Source organism: Ahaetulla prasina, chromosome 6 (assembly GCF_028640845.1).
Source record: "Ahaetulla prasina isolate Xishuangbanna chromosome 6, ASM2864084v1, whole genome shotgun sequence".
NCBI classification, from domain to species: domain Eukaryota; kingdom Metazoa; phylum Chordata; class Lepidosauria; order Squamata; family Colubridae; genus Ahaetulla; species Ahaetulla prasina.
In genome coordinates this window covers 51,754,307-51,770,913 of record NC_080544.1, presented here as the reverse complement: position 1 = coordinate 51,770,913, position 16,607 = coordinate 51,754,307, and the positions used below count along the sequence as shown (strand labels likewise).

Here is a 16,607-nt window from a genome sequence, read left to right as displayed (position 1 = left end):
TCAACTCCCAGAGTTCCTTAGCCAGCAAAGCTGGCTGGGGAACTCTGGGAGTTGAAGTCCACAAGTCTTAAGGTGGCCAAGGTTGGAGACCCCTGCACTAGTAAACTCATGTTTTTCAGCTTTTCAAGTTCCTTTTATAAGACATTAAACATTGAGAACTTTTGTCAGAGAAGATTACAAACTTTTTTAAAATTAATATCAAGAAACTGTAAATATTCAATCTCAAGAAGTAGTACCTTGCATCTATTTATTACAGAACAGCAACAGAAGCTTTAAAGACATCACTCAGTTAATATTTGTTCTCTATTGCATATAAAACTTTTCTGAGAGTATATTTTAAAATAAGTTACAATTTTAAATACAGCCATATATTTGATTTGAATAGCAACTAAATAAAATGGGCATGCAATATGTATATATTATCCATGCTATCATGCTTACATAAAAATACATACAACTGCAAACAAATATAAAGAACTATTTAATTTGAGCACAAAATCTACAAACACTTGAAAAAAACACTATCAAGTAATTGGGCTGGCTTCGGGGTGGCGCCACCTTTCTCGCTGGGTGCTAATTTATGGCACTCCGCATTGAATATGGTAAAAGCCGGTGATAACAGCTGATCCCGGCTTAATTTCTCTCTCTGGTTGAAAGAGAGAGAAAGAGCAAGGGGGGGAATTGTGGTAGATTCCCCTAGGGGCTTTGTTTTTGTAATGCAAAGTCCTGAAAGGTCGAATCCCCTTGAACCCTCCCCCAACCTCCAGTATTCACTGCGCTCCTGAAAAAGCAGGAAAAGAGGAAGGTGTCCACTTCTGCTAACAACTGATTTCTTTTTGTGGTTACTAAAAGCAGACGGAAGAAGCGTGAGTGAACAATTATTGGTTTGCAAGTATTTTTGATTTTCTGACTTCTACCTTTTTTAAAAAAAAGAGAGAAATCCCCCCCCCTTCAGTTTCGTTTTAGAGAAACTGAAAGCAGAGCGATACATCAAAGGGAGCCTTGCTGTTGAATTGAAACTGAATGGAGATTTTATCTTATTGTGTTTGACTGTGGACTGTTGGATTATATTACGTTGTTTAAGTATTTTATAAGGGGATTCTCAGCAGGAACTTTGTCATGGAGGTTCTTTCAGAAGAATGGATTCATGACTTTATACAGGACTACACAGAAAGTATGTATTTAATTATTCAAAAATACGAATTGATAAAAAATGGGGACGTTTTGGATGAGAGCTTGGAGCAAATTAACCAGTGCAATCATTCGGAAAATGGAATGGAGGAGATACAAATAAAAGTGGATAAATATGAAGATTTGATCGTGAAGAAACAAGTTGATGTAAAGAAGTTTTCTTTAAATAGTTTGGATGAAATGCCTGAATTTGTGCTACAGGAGATTGTCCCTCAAATGGAAAAGACTCACAAGCTTAATGTTTCCCAAGAGTTCTCTTTTTGGACTGATGGAATATACGACAGTAATTTTTGGATTCTTGGACATAAGGAATTACTAGGAAATATTGTGATTGACTTTTTAAAAGGAGTAATGAAGAAAAGACAGAGATTAATGCATCAAAAAAAATGGCAAGAGACAAAAGTATTATCCTTGAAACAAGGTTTTTTTAAAATATTAACAGACAAAAATATTAGTGTCCCGGAAAGACAATTTGTGAGGAAGATCTGGAAGAAATGGGTTGATTATATGTTTTATATCTATCATAAAAGACTAGATATTTGGATCTATACTGGATTTTGATGAGGAAGGACTAAAGTTGAATAGATATTGTAATTTTCTGTATTGAAATTTTATAAGGTGTTGCACTAAATTTTAAATAGAATATTCTCAAAAGATCTTATGTAAGAAAGACATGGGGGGAAAATTATATGGTTATAGAAGTTATAAGGGACATATTTTTTGAATTGGATTGGATTTTTATGCTTTAGCTGGTTTTAAATACTTTAGGATTAATTTGTTCTATTGATTTATATATTTTACTATTGTTAATTCTTAATTTTATTTTTATTTTTATTTTTTGAAGGATTTTGGTTATCTTAGGAGGAAGTCAGAGCTAGAGAGGAAAATTGGTATAATAGTTTTGGGAAAAATTTTCTTAGCATATGTTTGTTTTATTTTAACTATACCTTGTGCTTCTTCCGGGAAGCCAGGGGGGAGGGGGGAGGGTATTAGTGAAGGGAGGGGGGTTGGGGGGAAAGGGGGAAAAAAATTTTTTTGTAAAACTTTTTGAATTAAAAAAAAAAAAAGTAATTGGGCCTAAATACATTGCTTACTTAGTGTTATCCAAATGGGGAGTATGTAAACTGAGTCAAACTTGAAAACTGGGAGTTTAAACTGTGGAAAAGCAATGCCTAAATAAGTATGTAAATAAATAAATATAGGACACATGAATGGATAGGAATGCCTATGCTAGGTTAACTAACTAGATTCACTGAGAATAAAATAAGAGTGGCTATATTGTTTTCAACCCCCTTCTTGTAGATAGAAAAGACAGTAAAATGGAAGGGAAATGTTAAATATTATCTGAGGTGGGCTGTGCTATTTACATATAATGTCTGTATAAATCAGGGACTGATTTATGTCCAAAGATGATCTGCTGTTTTATTTTTCTTTTAAAATGGTATCTTTCAGAATTCAAGGGACAGTTAACATTTTAACAACTTACATGCATAGTAAAATGATTTCCACTGATACTTTGTTTCTTTAACAACTAACATGATATCAATATATAAATATAATAATGCCTCTTTATAGTTTCTTTAGCATTCTCATTTCCTTTCTTGCAATCTATGTAAACATATATACTAAGTAGTGACATTTACTTGTGAAAATTAAAAATCAAGTGTGCATTATGTGGTTAAAAAGTGAAAGTAATGGTAGTGAAAGAAGTGGGAGCAGCAACTGAAAACTTGAGTGCAGAAAGAAGTAACACAACTGCAAACCTCTGAAGAGTAAGGTCTGCAAAGAACCAAACCCTTTGGATAAAAGAAATCAGATGAGGAATGCTGTTATAAAAAATAAACAACAAGGAAAAGTGAAAAAAGGAGAAAGGTTTACTTAACATATATATTAAAGAGAAGTTCCTCCCTTTCCATAAAAATTGTCTCCTTATAATCATTGTGATATTTGATACATGACAGCAGTTAGAGAAACAGTAAATCCCCACAAAAAAATTGATTATGGGCCATGTTAGAAAGCAATAAACATTCCCCACAGTTTTATACCTGATTACTTTATTTCCTGCTTTTTCTGGCATCTGTAACCTTCTATGGAAATTTCCCAAGAGGAACGGATCTTGAATAATCATTGTTTTTATGGACTCCACCTAAAATCTAACCCAGCAGGAACTCTTGATAATAAAGAGCATTAAGTCCAAGATCCGCTGTAGACAAAATGCTGTATAATGTACTGATCATAGCTGAAGCTATTTCAACAAGTAATTCTGGTGGTATGTATTTTGATTTCAGGGGAAATACAATAAGAATAGTTTTGATTCTCTGTAGAGCTATGCACTTTTTGGAACTACTGTTTCTCAAAAAATAGAGTTTATACTTTAGGTGCAAAACTTCTTTTATGCAGAACCAGACAAGCACTTGCTCATGTAGGAGAGAAAGGAAAGAATGGCTGCAGTTTCCTTAGAAACAGGGAATTTTGCTAAATGGTTTTGAAAGGTCAGTAACACTTAGCTGAAGAATTATTACCACACTAATAACAGCAGATAAACAAACTGTCCAACAACATGTTTGGTTATTCAATTTAGAGGTGAATTAATCTTACAACAAATGTGTTTGTTTATTTGTTTATTAAGCATTTATATCCAGCCCACATCCCAAAACCCAGGCAGTTAACAACCATTTAAAAAGAACCATACTTCTGACTTTACTATTTATCAATAGCTCAGTGTTTGTGGCTACTTATGTTAGCCTTACAAATTTTAACGACATTTAAAAGGGATACTTAAGGAATACTGTAGATCTATATGCTAGGAATCAACACAGACTCAAAGGTATACACACCCACAAAATGAAGCCAAATGAAGCTAATGACCAAAACTTAGGGCGATATATTTGTGTGGAACACAAACAACAACTGACAACATCCCATTTAATAATATAAATAATGGTTTGTCCATACAAGTAACAAGGAAAATAATTTTTATGATACCTGTTTTCTTTATGTTCCTTCCATCAAAAAATCTCATTTTTCCAGTGTACAGTAGTAAAAAATCTTTTGAGAAAATATGGGGAATAAAGTTTGCTCTTTTCTTTAACCCGTGGGAATCTTTTCTGGATCTCATTCATTTCAGGAATAGAACAAAAATCCAGATCCAGATATTATCAGTAAGAATTGAATATGTTACCTTGAAATTTTAAAATGATGGAAGTTAATTTATGTATTTATGAAATTTATAAACTTCTGAATTGTAAGTGTAAGGGTGTAGAAAGGAGAAAAATGTCAAAATGACATAGGTGAATTAAAGCAGTAATAAAATGCACAACAGTTTTCTCCAAGGTCTTCTTTGGGGCACTGAAATACTACCTATTTTCCTAGAAAGGCAATAAACATTTGCCAAAATATCATGCAATTGTTACATGACTGTTTTTCAGAAACTCAGGATGTTTTTATTCTTTTTGTTTTCTTCACAGAATCTGAACAGCATCCTGTTGTTCCACCCACATATGGAAGAATATTCCTAGGGCCATATTAACTTTAAATAAATAAACAGGATTACATCCTTAAGTCTGTAAAAAAGATTTCGAATTTCTAAAGGAATCATAAAATCCAATTTTTATTTCCACCCAAGACCAAACCCAAGAAAAAGATCAACAGTACAATTATAAAAAGGAGTTTTTAAATTTTGCAAAAAAAGTAATATTTTTAAGTGAAACAAATCATCATATAATTTTTTAAAAATCAGAAAATGCAAATTATTTCTTACCCTTAACTTTTCATCTCCCTTTGTAGACAGTTTACAATCGGGATGCCAAACTGTAGAACCTATTGTGGAAAAGAGCAAGATAAATCATATTACATTTCATTCAGCTCAGAAGAAATCCATTTAAAATAGGGACTTCAATTCTTCCCACTTTCCTTACAGTAGAAACTCCTGCAGTAGCATCCTGACTTGAATCAGTCTCCTTTTTAAAGAATTCTGCTTCGTAATATTCTGTTTATGTAAAGTTAATGTTACCGCATGCCTCCCACCGACCCGTACGCTCTCACAGAGAGGGACTTCTCAGGGTGCCGTCCGCCAAGCAATGTCGGCTGGCGGCCCCCAGGGGAAGGTCCTTCTCTGTGGGGGCTCCCACACTCTGAAACGAGCTTCCCCCGGGTTTACGCCAAATACCGGACCTTCGGACCTTTCACCGCGAACTGAAGACACATCTTTTTATTCGCGCAGGGCTGGCTTAAGTTTTATCGATTTTAAATTTCTTATTATTAATTTTAAATTGGGGTTTTAGTTTTTTATATATTTTAAAGTTCTTAGGCTGATTATAATAAGTTTTTTAACTTGCATTTTAAATTGTATATTGTATCATTCGTTTTTTACTTTTGCCTGTACACCGCCCTGAGTCCTTTGGGAGAAGGGCGGTATAAAAATCAAATAAAATCAAATAAATAAATAAATAAATAATCGCATACTGCAGAATTCCCAGAAGCAAGTATGCAGCACATGGTGCAATGTCAATGCATCCATGTCTCAAACAGTTAAATCTTTCGGCAGATTTACTTTTTCCAAGGTCCTTCCTTCTACATTGATTCAGCTGGAGAAAATAACTGTCAGAGCCCCCTGCACCAAATTAAAAGGTGCGCTGCTTCTCCATTACTGAGCTTCAGAAAGAGCAGACTAAATCAAATGTTTGTTTTGAGTAAACTTCTCAATAAACAAATGTCTTTTTTATCATGCTGTCCTCTCACCTCCATGGATCTATTAGCAGACTAGATGTCCCTTTCCCAACGCCTTTTTGGGCCACCCTAACTTGGCTCAGAAGATTGAAATGTTTCCCTGAGACAGATTTGGGAGACCCCGGCAGATCTCGGATACAAGGCAAAAGGACATGTGGAAAAAAAGGAAAATTCAATTCTATGAGCAGAACTTAGATTTAGACTGGATTAAGGCAGAAGCCTCATTCAACAGGAAGATATGACAAAAATTTCTGTTATTTGGTGCGTGGACAAATATAATGCAAGTATACAGTGAACACACTACCCAAACTGAAGTTTTTCTTTAAACTTCCGGATCGTATAGCTTGCACTGCTTTGCACTATTCTTTAAGAAAAGTTTAAATTAAAAAAAATAATTGCAGCACTTTTTTTGTTGCTGATAAACAATGGACATGTGTTAACAGTCGCAAGAGTACTAGAAGAAACTTATTTTCCTATAGTAAATTCTGGTACTTCTTATTTTTGATTGAAAAGAAAAAGAAAAGAAAAGAAAAAGAAAAAGAAAAAGTTATTTCTTTGTGTTTCAATTCAGGAAATTCTATGTTGATTTATACTTGTACACTGAGAGCATATGCACCAAGACAAATTCCTTGTGTGTCCAATCACACTTGGCCAATAAAATTCTATTCTATTCTATTCTATTCTATTCTACTTTAATCTTATTTTATCATTTCCTAATAACACACCTGGATAGGGATATGAACTGGCAATAATGTAAGGCAATATTTTTATATTTGGTCAGAATCATAAAAAATGGTGAAAGAAAATCCATAGAGATTAATTAATGACATTGAAAGCAAAACAGTTCTATTATAACCTCAGTTCAGCCATGAAGACCATGTTAACATGTTCCTGGAAGGCAGGTACTGTGACAGAGAAGGTGACCTTCCTAGGTCTCATCAGAAGTTGCTGTTTAATGGTTGTACAGGATGAGAAGAAACTATAGAAATTCTTAAGATAAACATACCACAAAGGGCTTTATAGGTAATAACTAGTATCTTGAATTGCACCCAGGAGTGGGCTTCAAAAATATTAGTAAGGGGTTCTTTGCCCAGTTGCTGGGTGGGCGTGGCCATGGTGGATGTGGCTTAGTCAGCCTCGTGCACCACGGTGGTGGATGTTTTTGCTCTCCCTGGGCTCCAGAGGCTTTTCTCAAGCTCCGGGAGGGTGAAAATAGCCTCCCCAGGCTCCAGAGGCCCTCTGAAGGCTGGAAACAGGTCCATTTCCGGTGTTTTCGAACTTCCGGTAGGCTCATTTTTCACCCTCCTTGAGCCTCCATGCACACACTGCACTTACCTGCATCCAAAACGGGCCGTGTGGGGATTCCTGGGAGGGGCGGACGCCAGGAATGGGATTTGGGGTTTCTCCGAACTGCACAGAATCTTAGCTAGAGATTCTCCTGAACCCCTGCAAACCCCCAGCAGCCCACCCCTGATTGCACCTGGAAGCTGGGGCATGCCCATCATGTTTCTGTATTCAGCATTAACTGCAGCTTCTGTCTCTCTATATATATCAATATATAATTTCTATACCTTGCAAATACATTTCTTCTCCTTCTGTGAACATTTGGTTGCATCTGCTGCATCGTGCACAACTTGGATGGTAATGCTTGTCCCCTGCCTGTAGAAAAGATAAGTGTGAAAAATGGAATGTGATCTACATGATCTTTCACCAATATTTATACAAAAATGGCACAGTGCCAATCCAAGTGGTTATCTTTCATTAGTTATTTTTTTAATGAATTGGACTTTCTAAAGCCATCATACTACACATTTTTAAAAGATAAGTTTCAGTTCCATTAGTTGGATGAATTAGTATGCTGTATATACATTTGTAATATGATATGTCTTTCTTCTGTGACTTTTCTTAGGCTTATTTACAGCATTTTTTTTACTCCCTCTCCCTTTTTTATTTTACGCTATTAATGAATATAATTAGAACACATTTTTCTTTGTAGATAAATGGACCTAGCATTTTTATTCTATTTACTCTCACTACTCACTGACTGCTATTGCTTTTGATAGTGGCAAAAGCAGAGCAAGATTTCTGAACTGAAGAAGGCAGTCTTTAAAATATCTATAGATTGCAATTTAAGTTCTGTGTTTTTATCATACAATTATTTTTGATTGAATTTTAATTAGTCTGATTAACTTTGTATTTCTCATTAATATTTTTATCACATGAATCAAGATATTGTGATACTGTTCTACTTCTGTAACTGCACTAATCAGACAGAATGGAAACTGGCAAATTTCCAACTTACATCATATAAAATGGAAGTTAGTCTATTGCTCTTTACTGTAAATGGCAATAACTACTTAGTTTTTCATTATTTTAAGATTAATGTATACCTTGTGTATAAATTCCTCTGTACTATGGCTTATGCTTTTCTGTGTATCAATTAACCCTTCCTCTACAGTACTATAAAATGAAGATAAAACCTTTAAATATAACATTGTTTCATGCTACAGTACAAAAATAAATGCTTTATAATGTAAGACTCTATAAGATAAAAAGGAATTGCAGGATTAATTTTAGTGGTAAGATGGCTGTAAATTAAGCTAAAATTTTGTCTCGGATGTATGTGTAAGGAGATTTCTCTACTTATAGTGGTAACAGTTGAGAGTTACATTCTACTTCTATATGCTTTTTGAACAATTGCACTATTTTAATCTTGGAAACACTGTACAATACTGTGAGAGATGTTTGTCCCTTCATCTGAGTAAGAGAACATAGTTTTCTAATACTTCTGACCTCATTCTGCACTTCTTTCCAAAGAAGCTGCCATTGGGTGTAGAAATACACATTATGAGACATCACAAGGGCTACTTGACTGCCAATGGATCTGGAGGAGAGGCTAATTACAAACATATCTTTTCTTTTGGCTAAAAAATACATTTTTATGGTATTACAACTGTACAGCTGGGCTCACTTCTTCTATTTTAATGATTTCTATCCAACCATTTGGAAAATGTTTACTTTTACTGAAAAATGAAGCTACTTAGGATTGCACTCTAGTTCTTCCATGAAATGGTTTCTTTTTGCGCAGCAGTAATTAACTACACTGGCACCTGAGTCTACTGATATCTTTGATGATACCCTATTTCTTTATACCTTGCCCTTGTTTTAATATTCTCTAGAGAGGAGTATATACTTAGAAACAGCTTAGCTTTATGCTGCTAAGGAGCTTGTGACCCTGGAACTTTAATGGAACATTTTATGTAACAGAGACATTGATTGTTAATGGTATGGCTTTATTTCAGATCGTTCCAAAAGCTATAGATAATTTCTTCCTTTTCTTCTACTGCCTTTTTAACATGATACAAGTCTTGATTCTGGGATGGTTATTTTATAATGCGATATCATGTTATAGTACTTCTTAGCTTGGTAGTACTATCTAAATGTTGTATTTGGAGATGACATATCATTTGCTTTTGCTTCCCTTTCACTAATTAATACCTAAAGTCAGTTTCAGCAGTTTTCCAATGTGTGCTCATTTTTGTGAAATGTGACAGAAAAAAATATTACAATACAAGCACTAAGGGCTGGAAGACAAAACATCGCAAAGACTTCAGTTCCAAAATACAAAATGCTTTTCTAAAACTTGAGGTCATGTTTTGATCTTGAAATGTTCTCTCCCTCAAATGGCTTGCTATTGAGATTTGCTTCATTTCAAAACCAAGTGAGGACTTGACTTGAGTTGATAGAAAGTATGGCTAGCAATAATCCTATTAAGGATTAGGATATACTGTATCTTTTTCTACCAGTCCCATTTGTTTTATTTGTACTGTTACAATCTTTTAATTAACTCCACTGTCAACTGGGAGACTCCAACAAGTTTGATAAGCAATCAAAAATAATGCTAAAGAAATCTATTTCCTATTCTGATGCACAGCCAATCAACCAGAAAAAACTGCAAGTCTCTGGGAACATTCACAAAGTGCCTCCACTTTCAGTTTATGAAAAAAATAAAGTATCATCAGATTCTTTTTAATGATTTGGATAGCTGGAACAACTGGATCTATAAAATGTAGCATGGTATAGTTTAAAGAACCAAAGCAAATTCTCCTGGTGATTTTTATATGCATATCCAAGAAGTAGTTCCAGCATTTCTCATTTCTCCAGAAAAAATATGGGAAAGTATTTCAATATATAAACATAATGGCTTTAATATATGTCTGGAGACTATAAAATTCAAAAAGAAAGGACTAAATGGTTTATTAGGGAAGGCATTAAACATTCCAGAATTGATATATGCTGGGTCTCCAGGCTGAGTTGCCAAGACTTTCATATCACCCATTAAGTGAAAAGAGATTCTCTGTACCACAGTTGCAGATCGTAGCCCAATTTCAATAACAAAGAAAAATAAAATAATTCCGTTAAAATGGATATACAATATTTCTGAAATAAATCAAACAGATTAAACAGGTTATATTTCAAGAGGAAAATTAAGGATGACAGTAGATTTTTTAAATAAATACATTAGATATCAACAGTTACAAAAAAATGATAGCAGTAATATTTTAGACACTGAAAAAGACTTCAATAACTTTGAATAAACTTTCTTATTAGCAGTTTTAAAGAAAATGAACTCAGAAGAGAAATTTAAAACTTGGGTAGAGGGTATAATCAATGGCAAATAGCAAAAATGAAAACAAATAGAATACTTGGCATGAGCTGTTCAATGAGAAAAGGAACCAGGTAAGAGTGCCCACTGTATTCCTTATTATTTCTAACTGGTATAGATGTTTTCATAGACAAGATTCCTACAGACAAATAAATAAATATTTGGAACTAAAATTTAAGGAGAGGAATGCAAGTTGAAATGCTACATAGATAAGGAAGTATTAATCATTATGCAACTGCAAAGTTCATAAGACAAGATTTTGATGAAATAATAGCCAGATATAAAATTAATGGGAGGCACACAAAATATAATAACAACACATTTCACCCCAAAAGATAACATTTGAATGTCCGAGTATATCATGTTGACATGGTCATCTCCTTCCCAATATCTGAATGGTGGTCAGGAAGGATTTATTATTGCAGAATCTGTGGTAATTTATTTTTGTTTTTCTATGAGCTTGGTTATTTTTGCTTTCCCAAAAAAGACACTGAACTGAGCAGTGTATAATTTTCCCCGAGTATATAATCTTCTTTGGATTCTTTTTAAAAAACTGGTTTTTTACTTGCTACCCTCAATATCCCAACACTGAACTTATAATTCTTGGTGGATGCCATCCTGCACGCCTTTTTCATATCTAATCCGTGCTTCCTGACTGTGAAAATGTCAATGCTATGGATGCTTCAGAATAGCACTATCAGTGTAAGACAGTCTGTCTGTGAAGGAAGCCCAGAGGACTAATTTATTATGGAATTATTTAACAAAATAAAAAGAAAAGCAATATTTTTATTTTTCCAGAGACAGTTATGTTTAGTGTGACATGGTGTTTGTAAATAAATACAGTGATAACACTAATCAGAAAAAATGTGTGACTGAACTTATGCAAGTAAATTAAAGGACTCTCAAGCAACAGACCCCACTGATCTCCTTAATGAATGGGTAGCAGGGACAATTACAGACCTGTTTTCATGTATTCTCCCAGAATTCTCTGCATTACATGAGCAGCCAGTCAAAACTTCAAAGATGTGAAAATGATGAATACAATAAACACCCCACCTCACCATTGTGAGATTGTACAGGTCTTGTGGCTTGCTAAGTTTTGTCATTCAGTCCCCACCCTGTCTCCTGAAGATGCATATGCAGCACTATGAAGATTGTGAGACAATAGAATCCTTTACTCATTTACCAAAACTAAGAGGAAAGTTTATAGTTTATTTATTTATTTATTTACATGTATATTTATTTATATGTATTTTGCACAGATACAAGTGTAAACATAATTATAAATACATGTAAAGTACACAAATAAAATAAAACATTAGGACAGGGACGGTAGGCATGTTGGTGTGCTTATGCATGCCCCTTACAGACCTCTTAGGAATGGGGTGAGGTCTACAGTAGACATTCTAAGGTTAAAAAGTTTTGGGGATTTGGGGAGGAAACCACAGAGTCAGGTAGCGCATTCCAGGCATTGACCACTCTGTTGCTGAAGTCGTATTTTCTGCAGTCTAGTTTGGATCGGTTTACCATGAGTTTGTATCTATTGTGTGCTCTTGTATTGTTTTGATTGAGGCTGAAGTATTCATTGGCTGGTAGGACATTGTAGCAGATGATTTTATGTACTATGCTTAGGTCAGACTGAAGACGGCGAAGTTATAAGTATGCTTCTTTCAAAGTAATAAGAAAAGGATAGAGGTGATAGGCAACAGCAAGAGAAAAAAATCTTTAACATATTTGTAGAATTATTTAGAAAGTGATACTAGACTTTGAAAACAGATTCTTCCTCATTTCATTTCTCCCATCATTTAAAAAAAGGACAGTACTGACATAATTTCTCTTTGCCTTGAAAAAGTAACTAACTGCTTGTAATTCTTTTCTTAAAGAGGGTTCTTAAAGAGCTACATGACAAACTGGGTTGGCAGCAAATGCAGTATGATACTGCCTATTCAAAATTTATTATACTATGTTCACTGATTACATTCATCCATAATGTAATAATGACATGCAAACTCAGCTCTTCTAGTTAGCATTATATGTGAACCGACCTACCTTTGCTGAAGACTTTATATATTTTTCTGGTATTTCACTATTCCTTTGGCTCTCTTTTCAGAGCTTTTCTTTTAAGTAATCAGTGAAGCATTTAAAAGTAAATACATAAACTATCAAATATATCAGTTTCATTTTTATGACATGAAAGACAAACAGTAATTTTAAAGGAGCTGAACGCAATATGCCTCACCTTTACCCATGTCAAAATGCTAATTTGTTCTACCCAATATGCAAGTAGTCCTGTTTTAATGACTCTAATTGGGACTGGCAACTCTGCTGCTAAACTAAGCAAGTCACTAAGTGGGAATCACATGACTGGGACTATATGTTCCAGATAGAAAGTCAGTTCCACATTTTGGATTTTCTTTGCTTCCTAACCACTTCTCTCCTTTGGAGTGCAGGAGTACCTGCTTTGGTATTTTGTACACACAAAGCAATGCAACTGTGCCAGCAGTCTAGGGCTGGAAGCCATGGGCATTCTGCACAAAGAGCTAACTTTCTTGAAACATCTATTTTACAATTTCTCCATTTTGTAAGGTGGGGTGAAGCAAGTGATTTCTGTAGGGAATCTCTGCTTTGCTTGACCATTACCTGCCCTCGCAAAGCAGGGAGATTGGAGAAGATAAGATATCAAGAGAGTAAGATGTCTGCTCTTCCTCACATCAAAAGCTATACAATTGTATTAGCAGCAGAAAAATTTCAGGTAAAGGGAAGCTTGCTTAAAGAAATTGCTTGCATTTTTTCATTGCCCTCCATCACAGAACAGAGATATTGGAGAGAAAGAGATTCAAGAAAATTTAATTTAAAATTGTTTAGATTGTTTTTAATGCATACCAGAACAAATAGCTTATTATCTTGCAATCCCTTCATCTCAATCTTTCTGCTCTGCAAAAGGTGGAGGGGGGACGACGACCACAAGACAGGCATATTGACAGTAATAGTGATCATGTAACTGAAGAATGCTGCAAAGGTCATAAATGGTGATAAATTGGACATAAAGTTGTTTTTCAGCATCGTTGTAACTTCAAATATTCACTGAATGAGTGGTCAATAAGCAAGAACTACTGACATTTTCTAAACAAGTTGCAGATTAAGGCTGCACATTAAGGCTATGCAGTACTTTGTATTCAATAAAGGAGAATATTTGTAGTTCAGGGTTCAAATGAGGTGTTGGTGCCCTCTGAGCTTGGTTGTTTTCAAGTAGAAGTTCATTACCTAAGCTAGGTAACACCGTAAGTGCTAGTGATCATGACTAGCACTGATGATGTTACCTAGCTTGGCTAATGAAACATTTGCAAGAGAACAACCAAGCTCAGAAAGCACCAAGGATCTTTTACTTTGGATTCAGTCTCCGAAAAGTACTCTGGAATATACCAAGGAAGGATCTGTCGGTAACATTTTAAAGCAGCTACAACTTTCTTCTAGATTTTCACACTTTCCAGAAATTGAATCCAAATGCCACACTGTTGTGTCTGCGCCCCCTGAGCCGGGCCCCCTGCCAGAAAGTGACTCGGAAAGTGAGGGGGAAGGGCCATCAGGACTTACCTCTGGAGCACCGGCTCCTCTGGCTCAGCTCCAGGAGCCAGAGGCAGGCCAGGTGGAGGAGATACGTCTCCTGGCCACGCTTCCAGACCCAGCTGTTGGCAACCAGGCCTGGCTAGATCCCAGGTTTCGGAGATACGAGAGGCGGCTACAACAAAGGAAGGGGTGGGGCAGGCCTAGAGAGTGCTGAGTCACGGAGCCACACCCCACAGAGTATAAAAGCAGCCCTGGCTGCTCTTCTGCTCTGTGACGAGCAAAAATTGAGCTGAACTCTTTGACTCGTGGAGCTGAACTCTTTGACACGTGGAGAATTGAGCTGAACATTCGGCCTTGATTGCTGACTTCCTGGTTGCCCAGCAACCCCAAGATAAGGGAGACTTTGGCAGGCAGCTGCAGATTCCCTGCCAGGACTGATAGCAGCCGAGAACTCAATTACTGGCTCGTTTAACCAGCTTGCGTGGCTGAGGCCGGGAGGGGACAGAACACACACGTCCATGCTCACAACCCCTTAACCTGTTTACCTCGACCTGTTTGGTTATTACTTTGCAAACTTTGACAAAGTGACAAAATTAATGGAGCAGGGGAATACTGTCAATATATTTTACTTGGACTTCAGTAAGGCATTTGATAAAGTAGACCATAACCTACTACTAGATAAAATAGAAAAATGTGGTTGGACAGCATCACCCCCAGATGAATTCATAACTGGCTGACCAATCGCACTCAGCATGAAATCCTCAATGGAACTGCATCTACATGGAGGGAAGTATTCAGTGGGGTACCTCAAGGGTCTGTTTTAGGCCCAGTACTCTTCAACATCTTCATCTATGATTTGGACAAGGGGATAGATCGGGAACTCATCAAATTTGCAGACGACACGAAGCTAGTAGGAATAGCCAACACTCCAGAATATAGGCTTAAGATACAGAATGATCTTGGCAGACTTGAACATTGGGTGCTATCTAACAAAATGAAATGTAATAGTGAAAAAAGTAAGGATCTACATTTAGCCAAGAAAAACAAAATGCGCAAGTACAGTATATGCGGTACCTCGCTCAACAGTAGTAATTGTGAGAAGGATCTTGGAGTTCTAGTGGACAATCATTTAAATATGAGCTAACAGTGTGCAGCAGCTGCCAAAAAAGCCAACACAGTTCTAGGCTGCATAAACAAAGGGATAGAATAAAGATCACGTGAAGTGTTAATACCACTTTATAATGCCTTGGTAAGGCCACAATTGGAACCTGCATCCACTTTTGGTTGCCACAATGTAAAAAAGATGTAAAAAAGCAACAAAGATGATTAGGGGACTGGAGACTAAAACATACGAAAAACGTTTGCAGGAACTGGCTTAATTAAATTAATTAATTAAAAGAAGGACTAGGGGAGACATGATAGCAGTTTTCCAATATCTCAGGGGCTGTCACAAAGAAGAGGGAGTCAAGCTATTCTCCAAAGCACTTGAGGGTAGGACAAGAAGCAATGGGTGGAAACTAATCAAGGAGAGAAGCAACCTAGAACTAAGGAGAAATTTCCTGACAGTTAGAACAATTAATCAGTGGAACAATTTGCCTCCAGAAGTTGTAAATGCTCCAACACTGAAAGTTTTTAAGAAGGTATTGGATAACCATTTGTCTGGTGTAGTGTTTCTTGCCTAAGTAGGGGGTTGGACTAGAAGACCTCCAAGGTCCCTTCCAACTCTGTTATTCTGTTACAATAAACTGGATTATGAATAAAGTAAATACTACACATGTATAATGAAGTTTATCTACTAGCCCAATTTGAAAGAAGAGAGAAGAGGCAAGAGGCAAGAGGCAAAAGGAAGGAAGGAAGGAAGGAAGGAAGGAAGGAAGGAAGGAAGGAAGGAAGGAAGGAAGGAAGGAAGGAAGAAAGGGAGGAAGGAAGGAAGGAAGGAAGGAAACTGCTATAATAAAAGTATTTTGACTAGGAAGGAAAGATATTTGGAAGAACATTTATTTTTCATCAGGAAACCTGGCCAATATTTTTGGATAAGCAGTCTAACGTCAGAACATCGGAGTCTTGTGTGGTGGTTAGAAATTACACATCAGCTGGGAAACCAGGATACTTTGAGTTCTGGTCTTGCCTTGGACATGAAAGCCAGATGGGTGACTTTGGTATACCATTCTGTCTCTAGTCTAATCAATGTCACAGGGTTGTTGTTGTGGAGAAAATAGAAGAGAAGGGAGTATTATGTCTTGAGTTACTTATAAAATAATAAAGATTGGATAAAAACCTAATAAATAAATAAATCTCAGAAAAGAGCTCACGTAGAAATGTTTCTCTGTCTCCTTAAATGCCACCAATGGTCACACGCTTCTACAAAAATATTATTTCAGTTTCATAAAATGTATGCAAGATTCTGCTTCAATGTCCTCCCTTGGTCCTCATTAGCAATTTCCAAAAATGCTAA

The 16,607-nt window shown here is 35.9% G+C and overlaps 1 protein-coding gene across 11 annotated transcripts in view; it reads right to left on the bottom strand.

The window, feature by feature from the left end:
• Positions 1–16,607, bottom strand: part of ABLIM1 (actin binding LIM protein 1) — a 239,446-nt gene that overhangs the window by 59,744 nt on the left and 163,095 nt on the right. For all 11 annotated transcript variants that reach the window (XM_058188298.1, XM_058188302.1, XM_058188295.1 and 8 more), the window contains exons 7-8: positions 7,491–7,578; positions 4,952–5,010 (exon numbers count right to left, since the gene is read on the bottom strand). In XM_058188298.1, the coding sequence (XP_058044281.1) occupies positions 4,952–5,010; positions 7,491–7,578 (147 nt within the window). The remainder of the gene's footprint in view (positions 1–4,951; positions 5,011–7,490; positions 7,579–16,607) is intronic.